Raw genomic sequence first — 17,450 nt, forward strand, 5'->3', positions numbered from 1 at the left:
GACCTAGAAGAAGGTTACCTTAAAAGTGGTGGGGGTAAACATCTAGCTTGAATTGTAAACTCTTCCTGACCATCCAATCAAGGCAGCATGAAATGTTAAAAATTACTGAAGTTCCTACCCATGAGCTTTTATGATTCCTCATCTCCGCAAACTAGAAGTCACATTGACTACAGAATAAATTTTGTCCTGCTGAGTGACATATTTGCCTTGAGAACGTTTCTTTCCCATCTCCCTTCTAGAAGATAGGCATACGTGTCCTTGCCTATTGATACAAAAATCTTCAACCTATGCATGGTTAAATATTACAATCTAGCAACTTCTAAAGCTAACTAGCTTGCTATTGTTTGTTTGTTTGTTTGTTGTTACTTCTAAATTGCCCCAATCTGGACAACAGATTTTACATACCTAGAAATGGAAGCCACACTATTGAACTTACTCTGAAATTTGTGCCATATGAATACTGCTTTTTCTTGAAAGTCTGGTATCTTTTTCAGGGTCCGCTTCCAAATACTTGTGGTCACTTTTGGGAGATGATTTGGGAACAGAAAAGCCGTGGCGTTGTCATGCTTAACAGAGTGATGGAAAAGGGATCTGTAAGTATATATCATTTCTGACTCCTTTGGAATTGTGGGTACGTAATTCATGTACATTTTAAAAATCTATCAAAGTTAGAATTAATGTTTTTAATCTAACAAAACTAAAAAAAAAAAAACCCATAAAGCATGTTTCTAGAGTTAAAAAAAAAGTGTTTGTTAAGCAGAACAAAGATATAATGGTATCTTCCAAGGTCAGAACTCAAGTTTGCCATGTAAGTTCAATATGACCCTATTGAAAGCCAAGGCAAGGAAATTAGTTTCTCTGCTGTATCAGCATTTGGATAATAGTGAGGGCTGAGTATATTTATTTGTTTATTTGTTTGGGTTTATACCATTCCTTCCTGATTCCTAGTGAGTTCACGAGAGGTGGCAGCTGCTGTTAATCAGCCAAGCTAGTAGAGGTGAAGCAAGGAAATGGGTTTGAAAAGCATTTAAAATGTTTGGTTATTTTTATGGGCCGCTTGAAAGAACATGAAAGAATTCATGCCGTCTATCAGCACTGATCATCCTGACATCCAGTAATAATGGGAGGGTCTGTGGTTCACCACCTGTAATATAGCCAGTCAGATTTGGGCATGTGGTGTCAGGACATTCACTATCGACCAATTAGCTAGGATTACAAAGGGTAGGGTCCCCTTTGGTTTTTTAAAAGATCCCAGCATATGTTTTGCAGCTCTACAGGGAGTCCCCGGGTTAAGAATACCCGTTTTACAGACGACCCATAGTTAAGAACGGAGCCTATTGTGATGGAATAGACTTATGAAAGCCACGCTCAGGGAGATAAGCGTGTTCTTAGCCCCCAACAAGAGCGTGGGAAGTTCAAGAAGATGAGGCTGGCACCTCCCTAAGGAATTCACGGTGTTGTGGCTGGTTGGCTTGGGAACTAGGGTTGAGTCTGGTGAGATTGATGTCAGGTTCAGCCCAAAGAACTCCAAGAGATAATGCAAATACAATTCTGTTGCGTTTACTAGCTTCCACCTCATGACAGAATCTCACCAGACTGAACCCTAGTTCCCAAGCCAGCCAGCCACAACACCGTGAATTCCTTAGGGAGGTGCCAGCCTCATCTTCTTGAACTTCCCACGCTCCTGTTGGGGGCTAAGAACACGCTTATCTCCCTGAGCGTGGCTTTCATAAGTCCATTCCATCACACCTATTGTAGCAAAATTTGTGTTAAATACAGAATGGTTCAAGTTCATTGCACAATACTACTTACACAGTATTATACAATAATACTGTTCCAGCTTACATACAAATTTGACTTAAAGACAGATCTTGGGAACGGAACTTGTTCTTAAACTGGGGACTACCTGTACTTGTGTCTTTTGAAATAGCTGTTATTTGAAGCAAAGCATCCTGGAAATTCAGTGCAGACTTAAAAAAAAAATCAGTTTCTTAATCACCAGCACCAGTTTTTCAGCAAATGTTGTCTTTTAAGCCCTCTTCCAGAATCACTACTTGCATGTATTTATTTTCAGTTGTTCATGAGTGGACCCAAGCATTACTGTGTTTTGTCAGCAAGGAAGTGTTTGATCTGATTTATTTTCATACTGAGGCATCATTTCTACTTTTCTAGTTCTGTGAAACAGACTGAGTTGTGTATTGAGGCCCTGCAGAATTGACTAATGTAAATAGGAGGCTGCAAAAACTGGAACTAGACCTTTTACAGTTTCCTTTCATTAGGTAATGAAAATCAGGATCCAGAGTGCATTAGAAATCATTATTTGACATAGTTCATCCTCTTTCAGGAGCTTTATTTTAATGTTTATAGCAGTTGTGCCTAGAACTTCTTGGGGAAGGGGATTTTGAGCCAGGAATGTTCACCTTCTACATTTTAGTATGGAAGCCAATATCTGACATGTGGTTTGATGGTACTTGGCATTGGGGAGTTCTCCATAGCATATGTTTTTGATAGACACTTTTTAAAGGTCTATATGAAAGCTTACTTCAAGCAGAAGTAAGTACTACATGGAGCAATAGTTTTCAACCCCATAAATCCAAGGAATGCTAGCATTTCTCAAAAGCTTTTCCAGAAGTCCTTTAATAAGAAAGTAGTAATGAAAGCAGGCATTCAATCCCTAGCTGTCCTCAAGTAGAACAGCCATCTGAAATTACAGAAAGCCAATGCCAGTTAATGTGCAGTAGATTATATTGATCCAGATGGAGTAAAAATTGACAACATATGGCAACCTTCTATGTTCCTAAAGACAATTTGTCTTCTGTTCTGAAATGCCTCTGCTTCTCACTGCAAAACATAGTAATTGAAAATGTTAGTTATGTTGTAGGTTGCCTGGCCTGTGCGTCAAATGACCATGCACCAAATAACATGCCTAGAAAATATTTGCTATGTACAGGCATGCCAAGATCCCTTAAGTTGATAAGGAAAATGCTCCCTTAGAAATAGGCTATTTAAAAGCCACATATTCAGAAGATATATTGCATAGCTGTTGATAGCTTCCTTCATATTCCTCTTCTTGTAGTCCCCTAATGGCCATCATCTCCCCATATTTTTAACTTGAATGTCTACAGATGATCTTTCTAAAGAAAAAAAAATAGTTCAGCATTAAATACATTTTATATGCTTGTTGTTTGTTTGCATAATGGATTTTTGCATCTCAGGGATCAGTATCAGAGTGCAGTTTGTAAAATGTCAGATTAAATAATTTCTAAACAGTCTGAAAATTGGTCAAGAACCTTGCAGAGAAGACAGATAATGGCAGACCATGTTTGGTCAAACCTCACTGTACTCAGTGCAGTCCATACCTATACCTTAGCAGAGAAGATTCCTAAGAGCCAGCAGACTTTTTCAACACAGCTGGTTCATGAAGTTGAATGGCTGCCATTTCATGAAGTAATCCAAATCCCTTACCCAAAGCTTCAGAACAGTTTTAAGTTTTAAAAAGGTGGCAAACAAACATTTTAAATATGTTAAAGCTTGTTCAGAACATTTCACCATTTATGTTAAAAGCTTGGGGGGGAATAAGGTAAAACTCATGAGTGAGCCAGCCAGCATTCAGTTAGTTGTCATGCACGTCAGTTAGTAGAGATGCTCCTGAAATCATGATGTGCTGTGCTATGCCTGATCCTTAAACATCCAAGACTGCCAGTCTTTCTCTTTCAAACGATGATTGGTTTTCCAGTTCAAAGAAATGACCTCAGTGGTGTTCCTAGAATGCTATCATCTCTGGACCTCTTTAAAGTAGAGGGTGAATCATTTTCCTTTTGAGATGTAGGAAAGAATTTCCTCAACCTAAAAGACTCTTTGGAGTAGTAGTTAAGACATCAGGCTAGACACTGGGAGACCATGAGTTCTAGTCCCCCCTTAGACACAAAGCCAGCTGGGTAACCTTGGGCTAGTCACTCTCTCTCAGGTGTAGGAAGGAGGCAATGGCAAACCACTTCTGAAATCCTGCCAAGAAAACTGCAGCGTCTCATCCAGGCAGTTTCCAGGAGTCAATGCTGACGAAGAGGAGGAGGAAGGAGGAAGAGAAGGAGAAGACGACGACTCCTCCTCCTCTTTGGCAGTCATTTGCCTCACTTGTGTGGAGGCTTCCAATTCCACAGTAATACAAGTAGTGAGGCAGGTCTAAAAGGAAAGTGCTCTGACTATGGGCCCCATCATTGCCCCAACCACTTCCATGTACTTTTCCCCACTGCCAGTAAGTTTGAACAAAAGCGTGGAATTATATAGAACTCTTGGGAGCTGCTAACACTGCTGCACAAATGATTGTGTGGGACACTCAGTGGATAAGAATCATTATCTGTCACCATGTGGTACAAAAATCATACATGCAGCGAATTCTCTTGTATGTTGTAATGAAAAATAAGTTTACAGAGGGTTGTAATTTCTTACTATATCCAGCTGAGTCATGCTATTCAGGATTGAAAGAAAGAAAAATTGTTACCTCTAATAATGAATTAACTTCTTGAGAGCATTTCTTTTGTGAATCCCATTAGATTCTGTTCCATAAAAGACCTTCAGTATAACCATCCCACACTTGATTATTTTTCATTGGTATTTAATAAGTATAATAATTAATGTCTTTGTTATAGGATAGAAACAAAGGAAGAAAGAATAAGGTTATTATTCTGAAAATAGAACACTAAAAATCCATGAGCAGTGAACATTTCCCTAACTCCTGCTGAGTTGTAATCCTAGCCAGAGAAATTATTTTGCATTCTGCAGGATAGCATTTAGGAAGGGTGTGGGTTTTTGTTTTTGTTTTGTTTTTTGGGGGGGTGACCAAAATGTGTATTATTTGGTACAACCTAATTCCAGAATTCTCTAATAAGGCTCCCCATTTTCCAGGATTAGATAGATATTTCTAGCATGTACACATCCTAATGATGCATATCTTGGATTTCCTAGAAGATAATTTCTTAGAAAATTAGCATGATTAGTCAAAAGCTTAGGCATTGAACAGCTCAGACTTCATTTAAAATAAACCACTGTAGTCTTCAAACTATCCCATGTAGCACCAAAATGATTTCATAAGAGTGGGATTTTTGAAACCAGGCATGAGGTATCCTGGGCATCTCTATTGCAGCTTTCATTTGAATTGCAATTAAAGGTTTATGCCTGGGGTTAAACATATAAACATCCAACTGTTCTCCAAGTAGCATCCCTTAAATCGTTAGGATAATTTTGTTGCCTTGTCATATTTCTTAGTGACATGTTCTGTAATCCCAAAAGAGATCCAGAAATTCAGAATCTAGTGCCAGGTCAAGTCATGGAAATAACAGTGGTGCATTGAGTAGTTGTAGTGTCTTAAGGAAAAATTATTGGGATTTTTCTTGAGATTAAGCAGTTATATCTTGGTTTGTATGTACGTGTGCATGCACATGCATATAAATTTGCACATCTGTGCAGAGGTATACAGATTGAAAGTTCTGTGACTGTCTTATAGATGATTTGGTGAGTGTATTTGTGTGTATCTGTATTCATTCTTTATTTCTCTTTGTTAAATAACTTGCATGTAAGTCTTGTTCTGCTTCCCCCCCACCCCTACCTACAGATAAAATGTGCGCAGTATTGGCCACAAAAAGAGGAGAAAGAAATGTTCTTTGAAGATACAAACTTCACATTAACCTTAATATCAGAAGATATAAAATCCTATTATACAGTCCGAGAATTAGAATTGAAGAACCTCATAGTAAGTATGATAAAAATTAATCAGTGACCTATATTTTGCAGTGTTGGTTCTCTTTATTAAAATGGTGATGTTTGGTATCCATTTCATCAGTGCTTCAAGGATTTCCAAAGTTGATATTAAAAGTCTCAGAGTTTTGATCCTGGATAGCATTTTATTCTAATATTTGATTAATTGCCACATTGGTTGAAAGAATACAAAGGCAATCATTTCCTAATCCAGTGGTTTTCAACTGCTGTGCCGAGGTACATTGGTGTGCTGCAAAAGGTCCACAGATGTGCTGCATCAGCCAGAATCCCACCTCTGTGACATCACCAGGGGCAGAATGCCTCCATTTCTCTTCCCGAGCCTGTGATATCACGGGACTTCCGGTCTTGGAACCTGGAAGTCCTGCCTATGAGATGCGTGTCATGAGATGAAAACCTCTGCCCTAATCATTATCTACTCATGATGATCGTAGAAGTACAGTGGTGTGAGAGAGTTTGTAATCCCTTTATAAATATCTATAATCCTGCAGCACTGTGACCTACAATGTGCTCAGAGCTTTGTGTAACTCCTATTAATAGATAGATAGATCCTGGATAAACACCCCACAAAATAGCGTACTGAGTTATGTCTTTCATGAAAACATTGTCAACATTCACTTCCTTGATAAAAATATGTGAAGCCCTACAACAATCAACTCTCTTCACAGTTGAGTTAGATGTTCCGTTCAGTGAGATGACAATTGGATTGGAGCTTGAAAGACTCCCCTCTAGGAAAACACACATCAGGGTCTGCTTTTTCCTATACAGTGGAAGTAAATCATGCCCTAATTAAAAGAGATCTCTGTAAACTTCGGAAAAGGAGTTGTCAGTGCTCATGAGGACTACAAAACCACTCCCAAAGACTATAGCTGCCATAAGTTCATGGAAGATACTGCACAATGACAAGAACACAATACCTTTGTTACTTTTCCCAGGAGTGGTCATCCAACGAAAATCATCTCAACAGGAAGCTGTACAATACTCTGGGAGATTGCAAACCTCTGGACTTTGAAAAAATAATTTCATACATTGAAATCCTGAGTTTGCCTTCTCCTGTAATCTGTTCCATCACTCACATAGTTAACTCATCTGTTGCGCTCTGTTTTCCATGTATCCTGTCTCTGCATCTACCGAACTATGGTTTGAATTTCAAGGATATTCTGCTATAATATCTGTTGGGGATGGCAGTCAGTAATCTTTATCACCATCCTCTTGTTACTCCCTGCAACTTCACATTTGTTAGGCATTTTTCAAAGCTTAACAGGATGCTTCCAACTTCCAAATTGCAAGAGATGCCCATTTTTCATCTTTAATTTATTAATTTATTTTGCACTTTTCAGACGCATGAAACACGAGAAATCCTGCATTTTCATTACACAACGTGGCCTGACTTTGGAGTCCCGGAATCTCCAGCTTCATTCCTCAACTTCCTGTTCAAAGTGAGAGAATCAGGGTCCCTGAATCCTGAACATGGTCCCATTGTAGTGCATTGCAGTGCTGGAATTGGAAGATCAGGCACTTTTTGTCTGGTTGATACTTGTCTTCTCTTGGTAAGAATGGCTGATAGACATACCAGGAATTTGGGGGATTAATTATATGGTTGGCTCAACTGGGGTCAGAGCAAAATATCTTTCAGGGACTTTTGCAATGTGCCTGAATTCTGCTTTGATAACCATTATGGCTCTGCAACAAAGACTGCTGGGAGGAGTGGGAACTGGATATAGAGGCCCATAAGGGAGACCCTATGCCAGATTCTTTTCAGTTTTGACCTTGAAGAAGAAAAGGTTGGAAGGGGAAAAAAGCAGCAGCAGCAGCAGCAGCAGCAGGAGGAACGCAAAAACCACTGTTTTAACAAGGCTCCCTATAAATCTCTTGAGGTCTACAGGAAATCCCATTCTTCAGTGCTGTGTTTTGACTTCAAAGCTCAGTACCAGCGAAATTTTCAGTAAAGTCTGCCTTCTGTTAGTCAATACTTACCACCCACTCTTTCCCCATCCTTGTCCTTTCTTGTTTCAATGACTGTGTTCTTCTTGTTTTTGGCAATGCTTAGCGCTATCCTTTTGATTTTTGTTGCCTTAAATTTTAGGCTGCTTGCAAATACTTCACAAGTAGCTCTCCAGCACTCTTTAATGCCTCCCCACAGTTCTGCGCTAGCACATGTAAAAGCCTGGGGGAAAATCCTACGTTGTGCTAAGCCTGTAGGACTTACTTGGAAGTATATCCTGCAGCCTTTGAAAAAAAGTCTGGGCAACAATGCTTACAAAGGATTGCAACGCTATGCATGTTTACTTTAAAGTAAGAGCCATTGTGTTCAGTGGTGCTTACTCAATAGCGTTTAGGATAAGTGTAATTAAGGATTGCACCAATTGCAGATTGCCCAATGCATTTCTTAGATATATTTCTGGTCACAATGTATCCCACGCTCATATGATTACGTGTCTAAAAGCAGGGAATTTGGACCTTGGTATCTTAGAAAGTTTAATATTATTTTCATTTTCCCCTTCCCTTAGTACATTTCTAATCCTTGTGGTTGTAGGGGTGAAATTGAAAATGGCTAGGTTCACAGGTTGCATGAAACCATTGTTTGTTTAAGCATGATTTATTTAATACATCTTGGTTGGCCGGATAAACATATAAGCCATATTATGGTTTAGTGTAGGATGTGACTAATCAGTATGGCTGAAACTGTATCAGTAGAAGTAGTAAGGGTTATGATTTCAGTGCTTTAGGAGAGGGCAGTGGTGTTGTATTAAGTAGTAAATTCCTGCACAGATGTATTCCCCTACTGTTCTTTTTCCTGCATTTAGTTAGTAATGGATTTTTTTCATTTTATTTTTCTTACATTATCAAGTAACTAAATAACATAAATCCAAGATGCATAGACAAAAAAGATACAGAAAATACTAAAAAATCTACTAAAAAGTCAGTAAAGATAAAGACACAGTACCCATATACATTTAGCGTATATATTATTACCATAGTATAGTCTATTACTATTGAGATAAACTATAAAATATGATCGAATTGTACTTCCTGCCTCTGATGTTTCATTATTTTAACTTTGTGATTTTTTTCTAATGTAGCAATTGAAGACAACTTGTTAATCTCAGTTGTTACATTATCTAGAGTTTTCCAATGTTGGGCAATTATTATTTTAGCTGCTAAAATCAAATAATTAGTAAGTTCTTTGTTTTTAAGCTTGAGCTTTGGTCCTATAAATAAATGCAGTAAGTCTGTGATTGATTGATTGATTGATTGATTGATTGATTGATTGATTGATTGCCATCAAGTCGTTTTTGACTCCTAGCAACCACTCAGATAGATCTTTTTCCATGATATCCATGTGGTTTTCTTGATAAAATACAGGAGTGGTTTATCATTGCCTTCTCTCACACAGTATGAATTGATGCTTTTGCTACTGTCACTAAACTGGTGATCTGCTTCCGGTACCTTCCTATATCGCTGTTGCCCAATATAGGTGCCTGCTTGCCCAATATAGGTGCCTGCTCACTTGCAATTTAGGAGCCTCCTTGCTTGCAATAAAGGAGCCTGCTTGCTTTTAGCTGGGCAGCTGGGATGACCTTCATGCTTTGAGTGGCCCTGCTAGGAATATATATTCTTGGCAAACACTCCCAACATTCTTCACTCATCCCTCCCGGGAACATCTCCCTGCCTTCACCACAATGAGGCCGCATGGGGGGGGGGCGCTAATTCTGGGAAGCGTTTAGTAATGGTACTTATCTACCAGAAATTTTACACCAAAGGGTTACTGCTTTATCACATGACCACCACAAATAAAAGACCCTCTTGACAACCTCTCCAACATTTGCAAGAATAATTCTGATAGATATGTACCAATCTAACTGGGGTCAAGCCCCAGTGATCTTCCACTGCAGTTCTTGAATTGAAGTTGAGGTGAATCCACCAGATTTCCATAATTCCTGCAGATTTGTCTCCTATATGGATTTACCAAGATCAGTATCTCAAGCTTCATTTAAATCATGGGGCGGATCTCCTACTTCTAAATGCACTAGTAATAACCTATAAATTTTACAGATTGTTTCTTTTGGTTCTCCTAAGTACTTAAATATTAAATTCTTAAAGTTGGCATAAGGGCGAGTTGCTGAAGCTCTAACATTGCCCAAAAGAGATTTGAATTGACACCAGAAGAACCATGGTAACCTATCACCTATTTGTTGTTATGTCTAATATTTATTGAGAGGTCCCCTATTGCTATAAAAATATTTTAGTTTAAAGTAACGGATTTTATGTTAAGAACATTTTACTGTGAAGTAAAGTAGTAAATTCTGAAATGAGATTTACAGACATAGAACCTGTCTTATGGGCTGATATAAAAGATACCAAATAAACTTGAATGTTTCTAAGGAGCCTGAGGGCATTAGGGTTTCTGATCTGGGACTCTGAAGTATTGAAATTAAGCATAATAGTTGTGATTGTTTCCAGAGAGGTAGTCATTTTTAATATGTTGTGGTAAGAAAGATTTTTTGAGTCCCCTTAAGACTATATTATTATGGCATGCAGTTCACAAATGATTAGGCTATAGTAAAATGTGCTGTCTTTATGTTTTTATTGAATGTTGTGTCATTTTAGGAGACTTGAGTACTCTTAATACCAGTGTTTTGCAGCTCCTCTGCAAATAAAAAATTATACTACCGTACTGCTTTTAGGGGATCCAATCCTTGTTGAGCTGCATGATTGTTCTGCTCAGGAATTGTTTTTTCTGATTTGGTTTCCCCTTGTTCTGTATTCATGAACATTTTGTTGATATGTGGGGTTTTTGCATCATTTGTGTTGCTTCATTTTATAAGCCCCTTTGAATTCTGAGGAACGTGGTAAGATAGGCAGTTAATAAAAATCGAAGTGTACTGAGTATCGCCTCCCTTTGTGCAGATGGACAAAAGGAAAGACCCTTCTTCTGTCGACATTAAGCAGGTTCTTTTAGAAATGAGGAAGTACCGAATGGGGCTTATACAAACAGCAGACCAGCTTCGCTTCTCATACTTGGCTGTTACAGAGGGAGCCAAATTTATTATGGGAGATTCATCTGTACAAGTGAGTGTCCCCGTCAGTATATGCAATACCTCATGTCTTCAATTTTAAATAATGTTTACAGTCAGACTCAGGTTTTAGTATGTAGAAGAGTTTCAGTGCAATGATCTGCACTAAAAAGGAGTAGTCCATGGCCTGGTGTTTTGCATGCTAGTCGACCTAAACCAGGATAAATAATAAAGAGCCTTTTGGTATTTTCAGAGATAAACACAGTTTGTTGTGACATACATTTTGGGGGATTACAGTCTTCTTCCTCAGATCCATGGTCAGTAAGATCAGAGTTAGTGATGATTATCATATTCATAATTAGCATATGAGATATATTCTTCCATTAGGGTAGTGTTTCTCAACCTTGGCAACTTGAAGATGTCTGGACTTCAATTCCTAGAATTCCCCAGCCAGCATGCAGGCTGGGGAATTCTGGGAGTTGAAATCCAGACATTGTGGAGTTTAAACCTCTTAATAAGTTGTAGCTTAGCTGTTTCACATTGAAATCTGATTTCGAAGTCCTTGGTTCAAAAAAAAGGCCACATTAAAATCATCATGGGGTCTTCCTGGAGGTTGAGATATTCTTCCTTGTCCCTAATTTTTTCAGCATGGAAGTTTGTCAGATTTGATGTCTGTTTGTTTTCATGGAAATTGGTGGGTTATCATATGCAGAAAGTCGCAGGGCACTGATGACAAATGATGGTTTATTTCTTAGTAGAACGAGCAAGTGTATGAGCAACAATGAGCACATGCTGCAGTGGAGAACTTGCTTAGGATTATAGGAAGTGCCATATGAGATTGTGATTATAAAGGCAATTCCTTGTTCACAGTTTACAAATGCGGGGAATCATTATTACAAAGACAGGGCAAAGCATGCCCTGATTCTTTATTTCTTTAATGCAATTTATGGGTTGCCTGACTCCCAACGACTCTGGGAGGCTTACAATTAAAACTAGCAGAATCATGACCTCCAAAACAACATAAAACAACGATAATAGCAAAAAACCCTTTAATTCTGCCCTTCCCACTTCCTGTCCAAATTTTGTACACAAGAAGACTCCAGTAAGAGAGATTACTCTGAGGAATACCACATGCCTTCCATTCTAAAGTTTTTTATATATATTAAATACAGCAAACTGCAATAGCCTTTTCTCAAAAATATATCCACCTTAATGTCCCCATAAATTCTAGGTTGCCTGTATATCAAAGGAAAATGTTGGGCATGGTGGGGAGGGGGGCTTGTGATCATTTTAGAGAAGTTAATAAATTCTTTCTTCATGTCAAAGGAGCAATGGAAAGAACTCTCTAATGAAGACTTGGATCCACCACCAGAACATACTCCTCCGCCTCCAAGGCCACCCAAAAGAACCTCTGAAATGAATAATGGAAGGGTGCCTGATCATATGGAAGTTGTTTCAAAGCATCCAAGGGCTGAGGAAGACATCAAGTTCTATGCAGCCAGCACTTTGGAAACCAGAGTTCTAGATGGCAGGGTTTGTTCCTCTGAGCAGCAGGGCTTGGAGAGGTAATGTGGAATACTTCTTGCAGATTCTCAGCAAATTGTCTCAGCTTAAAGCATGTTCCCACCAGTTTGGTGTCTCTGCTCTCCTTTCTAACACATTCAGTAAAGTACACTGAAAATATAATGCTCTTTCATATAATGCATATGTCAGTGTATGAAATAAAATTAGACATTTGAAGGTTCAGATATTTTTGCTGTGAGCTACATTCTCTTCTGGAAAAAGAAGCCTTTAAATGCTTTAAATTTAAATGGTTTAAATCGAATTCAGTGTGGATAGCATAATATTGCCATTTCTAAGCTATAAGCCACCCTACACCAGAGTTACTTTAGTAACTTAATAAATGGTGCTAATTTATGATTCTTACAAGTCAGAGAGTAGCTGAAAGAAGCTAATTTTTTTTCTTACATGCCTTCTGAAAATAAAAACTACTAAAATATTCCATCATAACAATGTTAACAAATGAGTTTGAAGGATGAATGACTTGTCTTACAGTTTGAAAGACTTCGTTTACTTTTTGCAGCGGTTAAAAATAGAAGGGAGGGGGCATTTTATTTAGCAGTCACCATTTCTCAATGGAATGAAACATTTTTAATGGAACTGAAACAGTGTCAGGGTGAAATTATGGATTTCATGTAAGTTTATTACTCTTGGGGAAGGGGGATATTTTAAAAAATAATTATGGAACCAATGGTCCTATGTAGTTCCACTTTGGGTCCCTTAAAATCTGTTGCAAAAATTCAGAGAAACATCTTACCTCTTCAAAGGAAATTTAGAGGTGATGACCAGTTTTCCAGCTCTATTTGTGGAACTTTAAAATATCCAGAAATTGAGTGAGATTGAGTTGAGAATTGAGTCAGAAGCATAAAGGAGAAATGAAGTGCATTTTTAACACTAGATGTCACTATTGCTGTATAAATGGTTATGTCATCAGGTTCCCTTTCCTGTTTTGTCCTGTTTCAATTTAGCTATTCTTGTTTAGAAGAGAGCCAGAATGACTTAAATGAGAGAACTACAATATTGGACTCATGTTGGGGAAAGGTGATCTACTTTTCAAAGTAAGCCTCACCGATCGCCATGCACCAAAGAATTATTCTAATCTCAGTATGTTTGTTGTTGTCCTGCAGCACTAATCCAGATAGTAAGCTTAGGAAGAGAACTGTTGATGCTTCACCATGCAATGATGAAATGTTAAAGCCAGAAGAAGAGGATGAAGAGAACATGATGACAACCTGGAAACCATTTCTTGTCAACATCTGTATGTTCACTGTCCTGACAGCAGGTGCATACCTCTGTTACAGAGTATATTTTCATTGATGGACATCCCATTGGTGGTATCAGAATACCAGTAACATCAGTGGTGTTTCATTTGTTTCTATTCAAGAAAGCTAAAGGGGCAACTAAGCCTTATCCAAGTGGAAATGTATGGTATGTTAGAGAAGCTGGAACTTTGGTTAGGGTTTAAAGAGAAAGTTGATGCACTAGGGTTTAATATTTAGCCCTAGGGTCCCAAGAACATAATATTCTAATCTCAGGGCCTTAAGATATTCAGGAGTAAGCAGAGAATATGCCAAATAAGTCCTGTGTTTTTCATTTTTTCCTTATTTTTTAAAAATGGAATAATAAGTTTACAACACATTGCTGTTTTTCTTTTTTTTAATATTTTAAAGCCAGGGGGGTTTTTTGGTTGTTCTTTTGGTGATTTTTCAGAAAAAGGAATTAGGCACAAGTGAAAATTGCCTGTATTCTCCAAGCATTTGTAACCAAATACATGATCAGATTCCTTTAAAAGACCACTGTATGTCCACACATACACACCCCTGAAGAATGTACAGGTTTTTTTTGAGAGAGGGACCTTTTTACTCTTTGCCTTTTTAAAGACTGATGGCTCAGTCTCTAAAGAACCACTTCTGCATAGCCTCTAATAAATTTGGATGTTGCTCAGGAGCTCCAGTGAATGGATGGAGACTGGACAATAGAATTCCCTCCACTCTCAATTGGATTGCACCCTGAGTTTTTGGCAGTGCAAATAATATGGGATGTATTTTATTTTTCTCAAATAGGTTCTTGCTTCAGTAACAAGCTATAAATGGGCACCGCTTTTTCTCAGGGCATCCCAACAGGTCAACGCTAGAATGTTCTCCCTCCTTTTTGGACAAAATGAGTTATTTCTCTCCCCACTCACTGTCAATGCTCATTGCTATATTGCTAATCATCTCTTGCACTCTTATTTCTGTGTACATGCCCGTTGCATTGCACGATCAACTTTCTAAAAAATATTTAACTGTGTATATAGTTTCCTATCCTTATGGAAAAGAGGAAGGGAAATGCAACCAGAATGTCCACCAGCATTTATATCAGATACTTGCTTTAGAAAGGACCAGTGCGTAAGCTTCATCATCCTATGGAATGTAAAATGCAATTTCATTCTAGACTTACCATGTGAAGAATGTCCTATGTGTATTCAAAATAGAAGAGGAATACTTTTAAAATCATCACTATCTTAACACACATGCAACCCTCCTTAATGTAAAGATCCAGTAGAATGTTTCTCAGTAAAGCCCAAGTGCTTAAGTGTTGGGCCAACTGTCCTCTAGATCTTTTCAAGTTACAAACCACTGTGTTGGTGATTTTCAGTGTTGTTGTCTTTATTTTTTAGAACAAAGTTTCCAAGGTTAGCTTTTATTTGGCTTAAAGATCATGCTATTTAGGAGCCAGGATTAAGGCTGCAATCTTATGCATCCTTGAGATTAAGCCCCATTGAACTCCATAGTTCTGACTGTTAATTCAGATGTGTAAGATTGCTTGCTTTATCCGTGAGCCTTCTACCTCTGCTGAAGAGGAAGTTTGCACCCTAACTCAGAACAAATCTTTTGTTCCATATGAAGAGAGAATTTGTATTTTATTTTATTTTATTATTTTAGGTACAGCTTAGCTTGACTGACTGTAGCTGCTAAGAGTAAAAATTGACCAATCGCGTGTTTTGTTGTTCATAAATATTATGACTGGGGAAGTATGCTGATGTTGATAACCCCCTCCCCCCTTTATAAGCAATATAAATAATAACAAAAGGGATCCTTGTTATAGAGGAAAAAGAGTACTGAAGTTGCAGCTGTTTCATTAAGAAAATGACACCCAATCTACAGTGCAAGTTATTTGGAAAATCTGTATTCTACCTATATAGCACTTAAGTATCATCCCTTTTTAAAAATCGGTGATATATCAGGGTCCTCACTCCATATTTATTTTACTTCTCATTTCCGACCAAAGTTAGCTTTTTCTTCTTTAAACAAATGAAATATTAAAGAAAGGTCTTGGAGAGGGGGAAGGAAGAAAAGGTTGAGTTAAAAGAACAATTTCAAAATGAGGCTAGTATCAAGGTCTTTTCAAAAGTACAATAATAAATCCATAGGTAGTCCTGAGAAACGTACAGCCCTGCCTATGAGAAAGAGGAATTTTGTTAAGCAGTCAATACTTAGTAATAATATTGGAAACATGAAAATATTGACATGACTATAGAAAATGGCATAATATATAATGGCTCATCTATGTATTTTGCTAATCAGTATGTGATTGCTTTGTCCCTTTCACGTTCTGTCCTCCAGTAGAATATTATTCAGACGCATTTGTATCACATTTTTATTCAAATGCATGTATAAAGTCTCCTAAAAGTGTCCTGATTGAAATCCATGTGCTTGAAAGGTGAACATAATTTTTATATTTCTGCTTTCTGATGTGCCCAATTATACTTGCATGATCTGATTATTTAAATGGCTGTGATTCCAAGGGTGTTGCTGAAGTGTCTTCATTCAGCTCATAGATTGGTAGGTGTGTGTGTTCTCTTTAAAAAGAAAAAAAAAAAGCCAGGTTGCCTGTATCTTGCCTATTATTTGGCAGTTTTTCTATGTACACCATCTAAACCAGATGTATAGCACTCTTTCAATCAAGTAAATATAGTACAAACATTCCAGAGTGTGTACAAAGCCATATTCACACCTCTCTCACACACCCTAGTTTTCTATGGCAAATTGCTGAAACATGAGGTGCCAAGACAGGGGCATTAGCAAGGGGGGCTCAAAAAAGTCAAGATGGCAGCCACAACCACTCAGTTGAAGGCCCACTCCCTTTTCATATGTGCGACACATTAAAGAAGGGGGTGGGTTCAACCATACGGGCACAGGTGCCATCTTAGCTTTTTTTGCTCCCCAGAGATGCCCCTGTGCCAAGATACATTAAATTGTCTTCTGATAGTCTGAAGGGAACAGTTATTTACAAAGGCCTCCAGAATGAAACTGGGACTGAAAATCCACGCTTTTCATTTCATTAAAAAACAAAGGGATTGGGGTTAAAAAATAAAAACTCTTGATGATAGAATTGTATTGCTCTTCCTCTCCCACAATGACATGGTCAACTTCAGAATGTATCTCCACAGCAACGTGATTGTACTATACTTGATCTGTCGGGGAGAACTAAATTTCCTTCACATTGTCCCAAGACGGCCACGAAATCCTTTCTGATTAGAGTGTTCCTCTCAAGCCCGCCAGCATCACTATTTGCCTTGATCAATTTGAACACAAGAAGTGCTGTAAGAAATACAGTAGAAAGCCCCCATAACGTTCAGCGAGGTGTGGATACGGTTTGTCATGCTGAACCGTGAGCATTTTGTTTTGATGTCCTGTACATGTATGTAGTAGTTTGGGGTGTGTATATACAGTAGCATTTCAAAGTGGATGTATTGGTTAACCTATTCTTGGGCGGGGTTGGGGGGGAGGAAAAGAAAATATCCATGTTTAAACTTGTTAGAAAGTTAGTGAGCTGCTCTGCTATATGCCTTAAGCAAATATTTACTCATCAGGTCTTTCTTTTTTACCGATTGCCATAGAAAACTTTTTTAAGAAAAGAAATAAAATAAAATAAAAACAAGCTAAATGTTTTGGTATAATACATTTTCAGGTATATTGTCTCTTAGGTAAGGCGCTGCAATGACCTTACAATTTCAGTAAAACTGTACAGTTTTTCAACTTCCCATACAAATTTTCAGTTCTCATTTTAGCTGCAACAATAAAATTCTTTTGTAAAGAAACACATGTCTGATTTTTC

The 17,450-nt window shown here is 38.0% G+C and overlaps 1 protein-coding gene across 1 annotated transcript in view; it reads left to right on the forward strand.

Annotated features, from left to right (window-relative positions):
* PTPN1 (protein tyrosine phosphatase non-receptor type 1) overlaps positions 1–17,450 on the forward strand; it is an 88,163-nt gene extending 70,713 nt beyond the window's left edge. The window contains exons 4-9 of the mRNA XM_088153104.1: positions 495–593; positions 5,612–5,749; positions 7,113–7,322; positions 10,684–10,845; positions 12,117–12,355; positions 13,478–17,450. Of these exons, the coding sequence (XP_088009230.1) occupies positions 495–593; positions 5,612–5,749; positions 7,113–7,322; positions 10,684–10,845; positions 12,117–12,355; positions 13,478–13,667 (1,038 nt within the window). The 3' untranslated portion in view covers positions 13,668–17,450. The remainder of the gene's footprint in view (positions 1–494; positions 594–5,611; positions 5,750–7,112; positions 7,323–10,683; positions 10,846–12,116; positions 12,356–13,477) is intronic.

Source organism: Python bivittatus, unplaced genomic scaffold (assembly GCF_059951505.1).
Source record: "Python bivittatus isolate LINGU-HERP-01145 unplaced genomic scaffold, Pbiv_v1 ctg000700_np1212, whole genome shotgun sequence".
NCBI lineage: Eukaryota > Metazoa > Chordata > Lepidosauria > Squamata > Pythonidae > Python > Python bivittatus.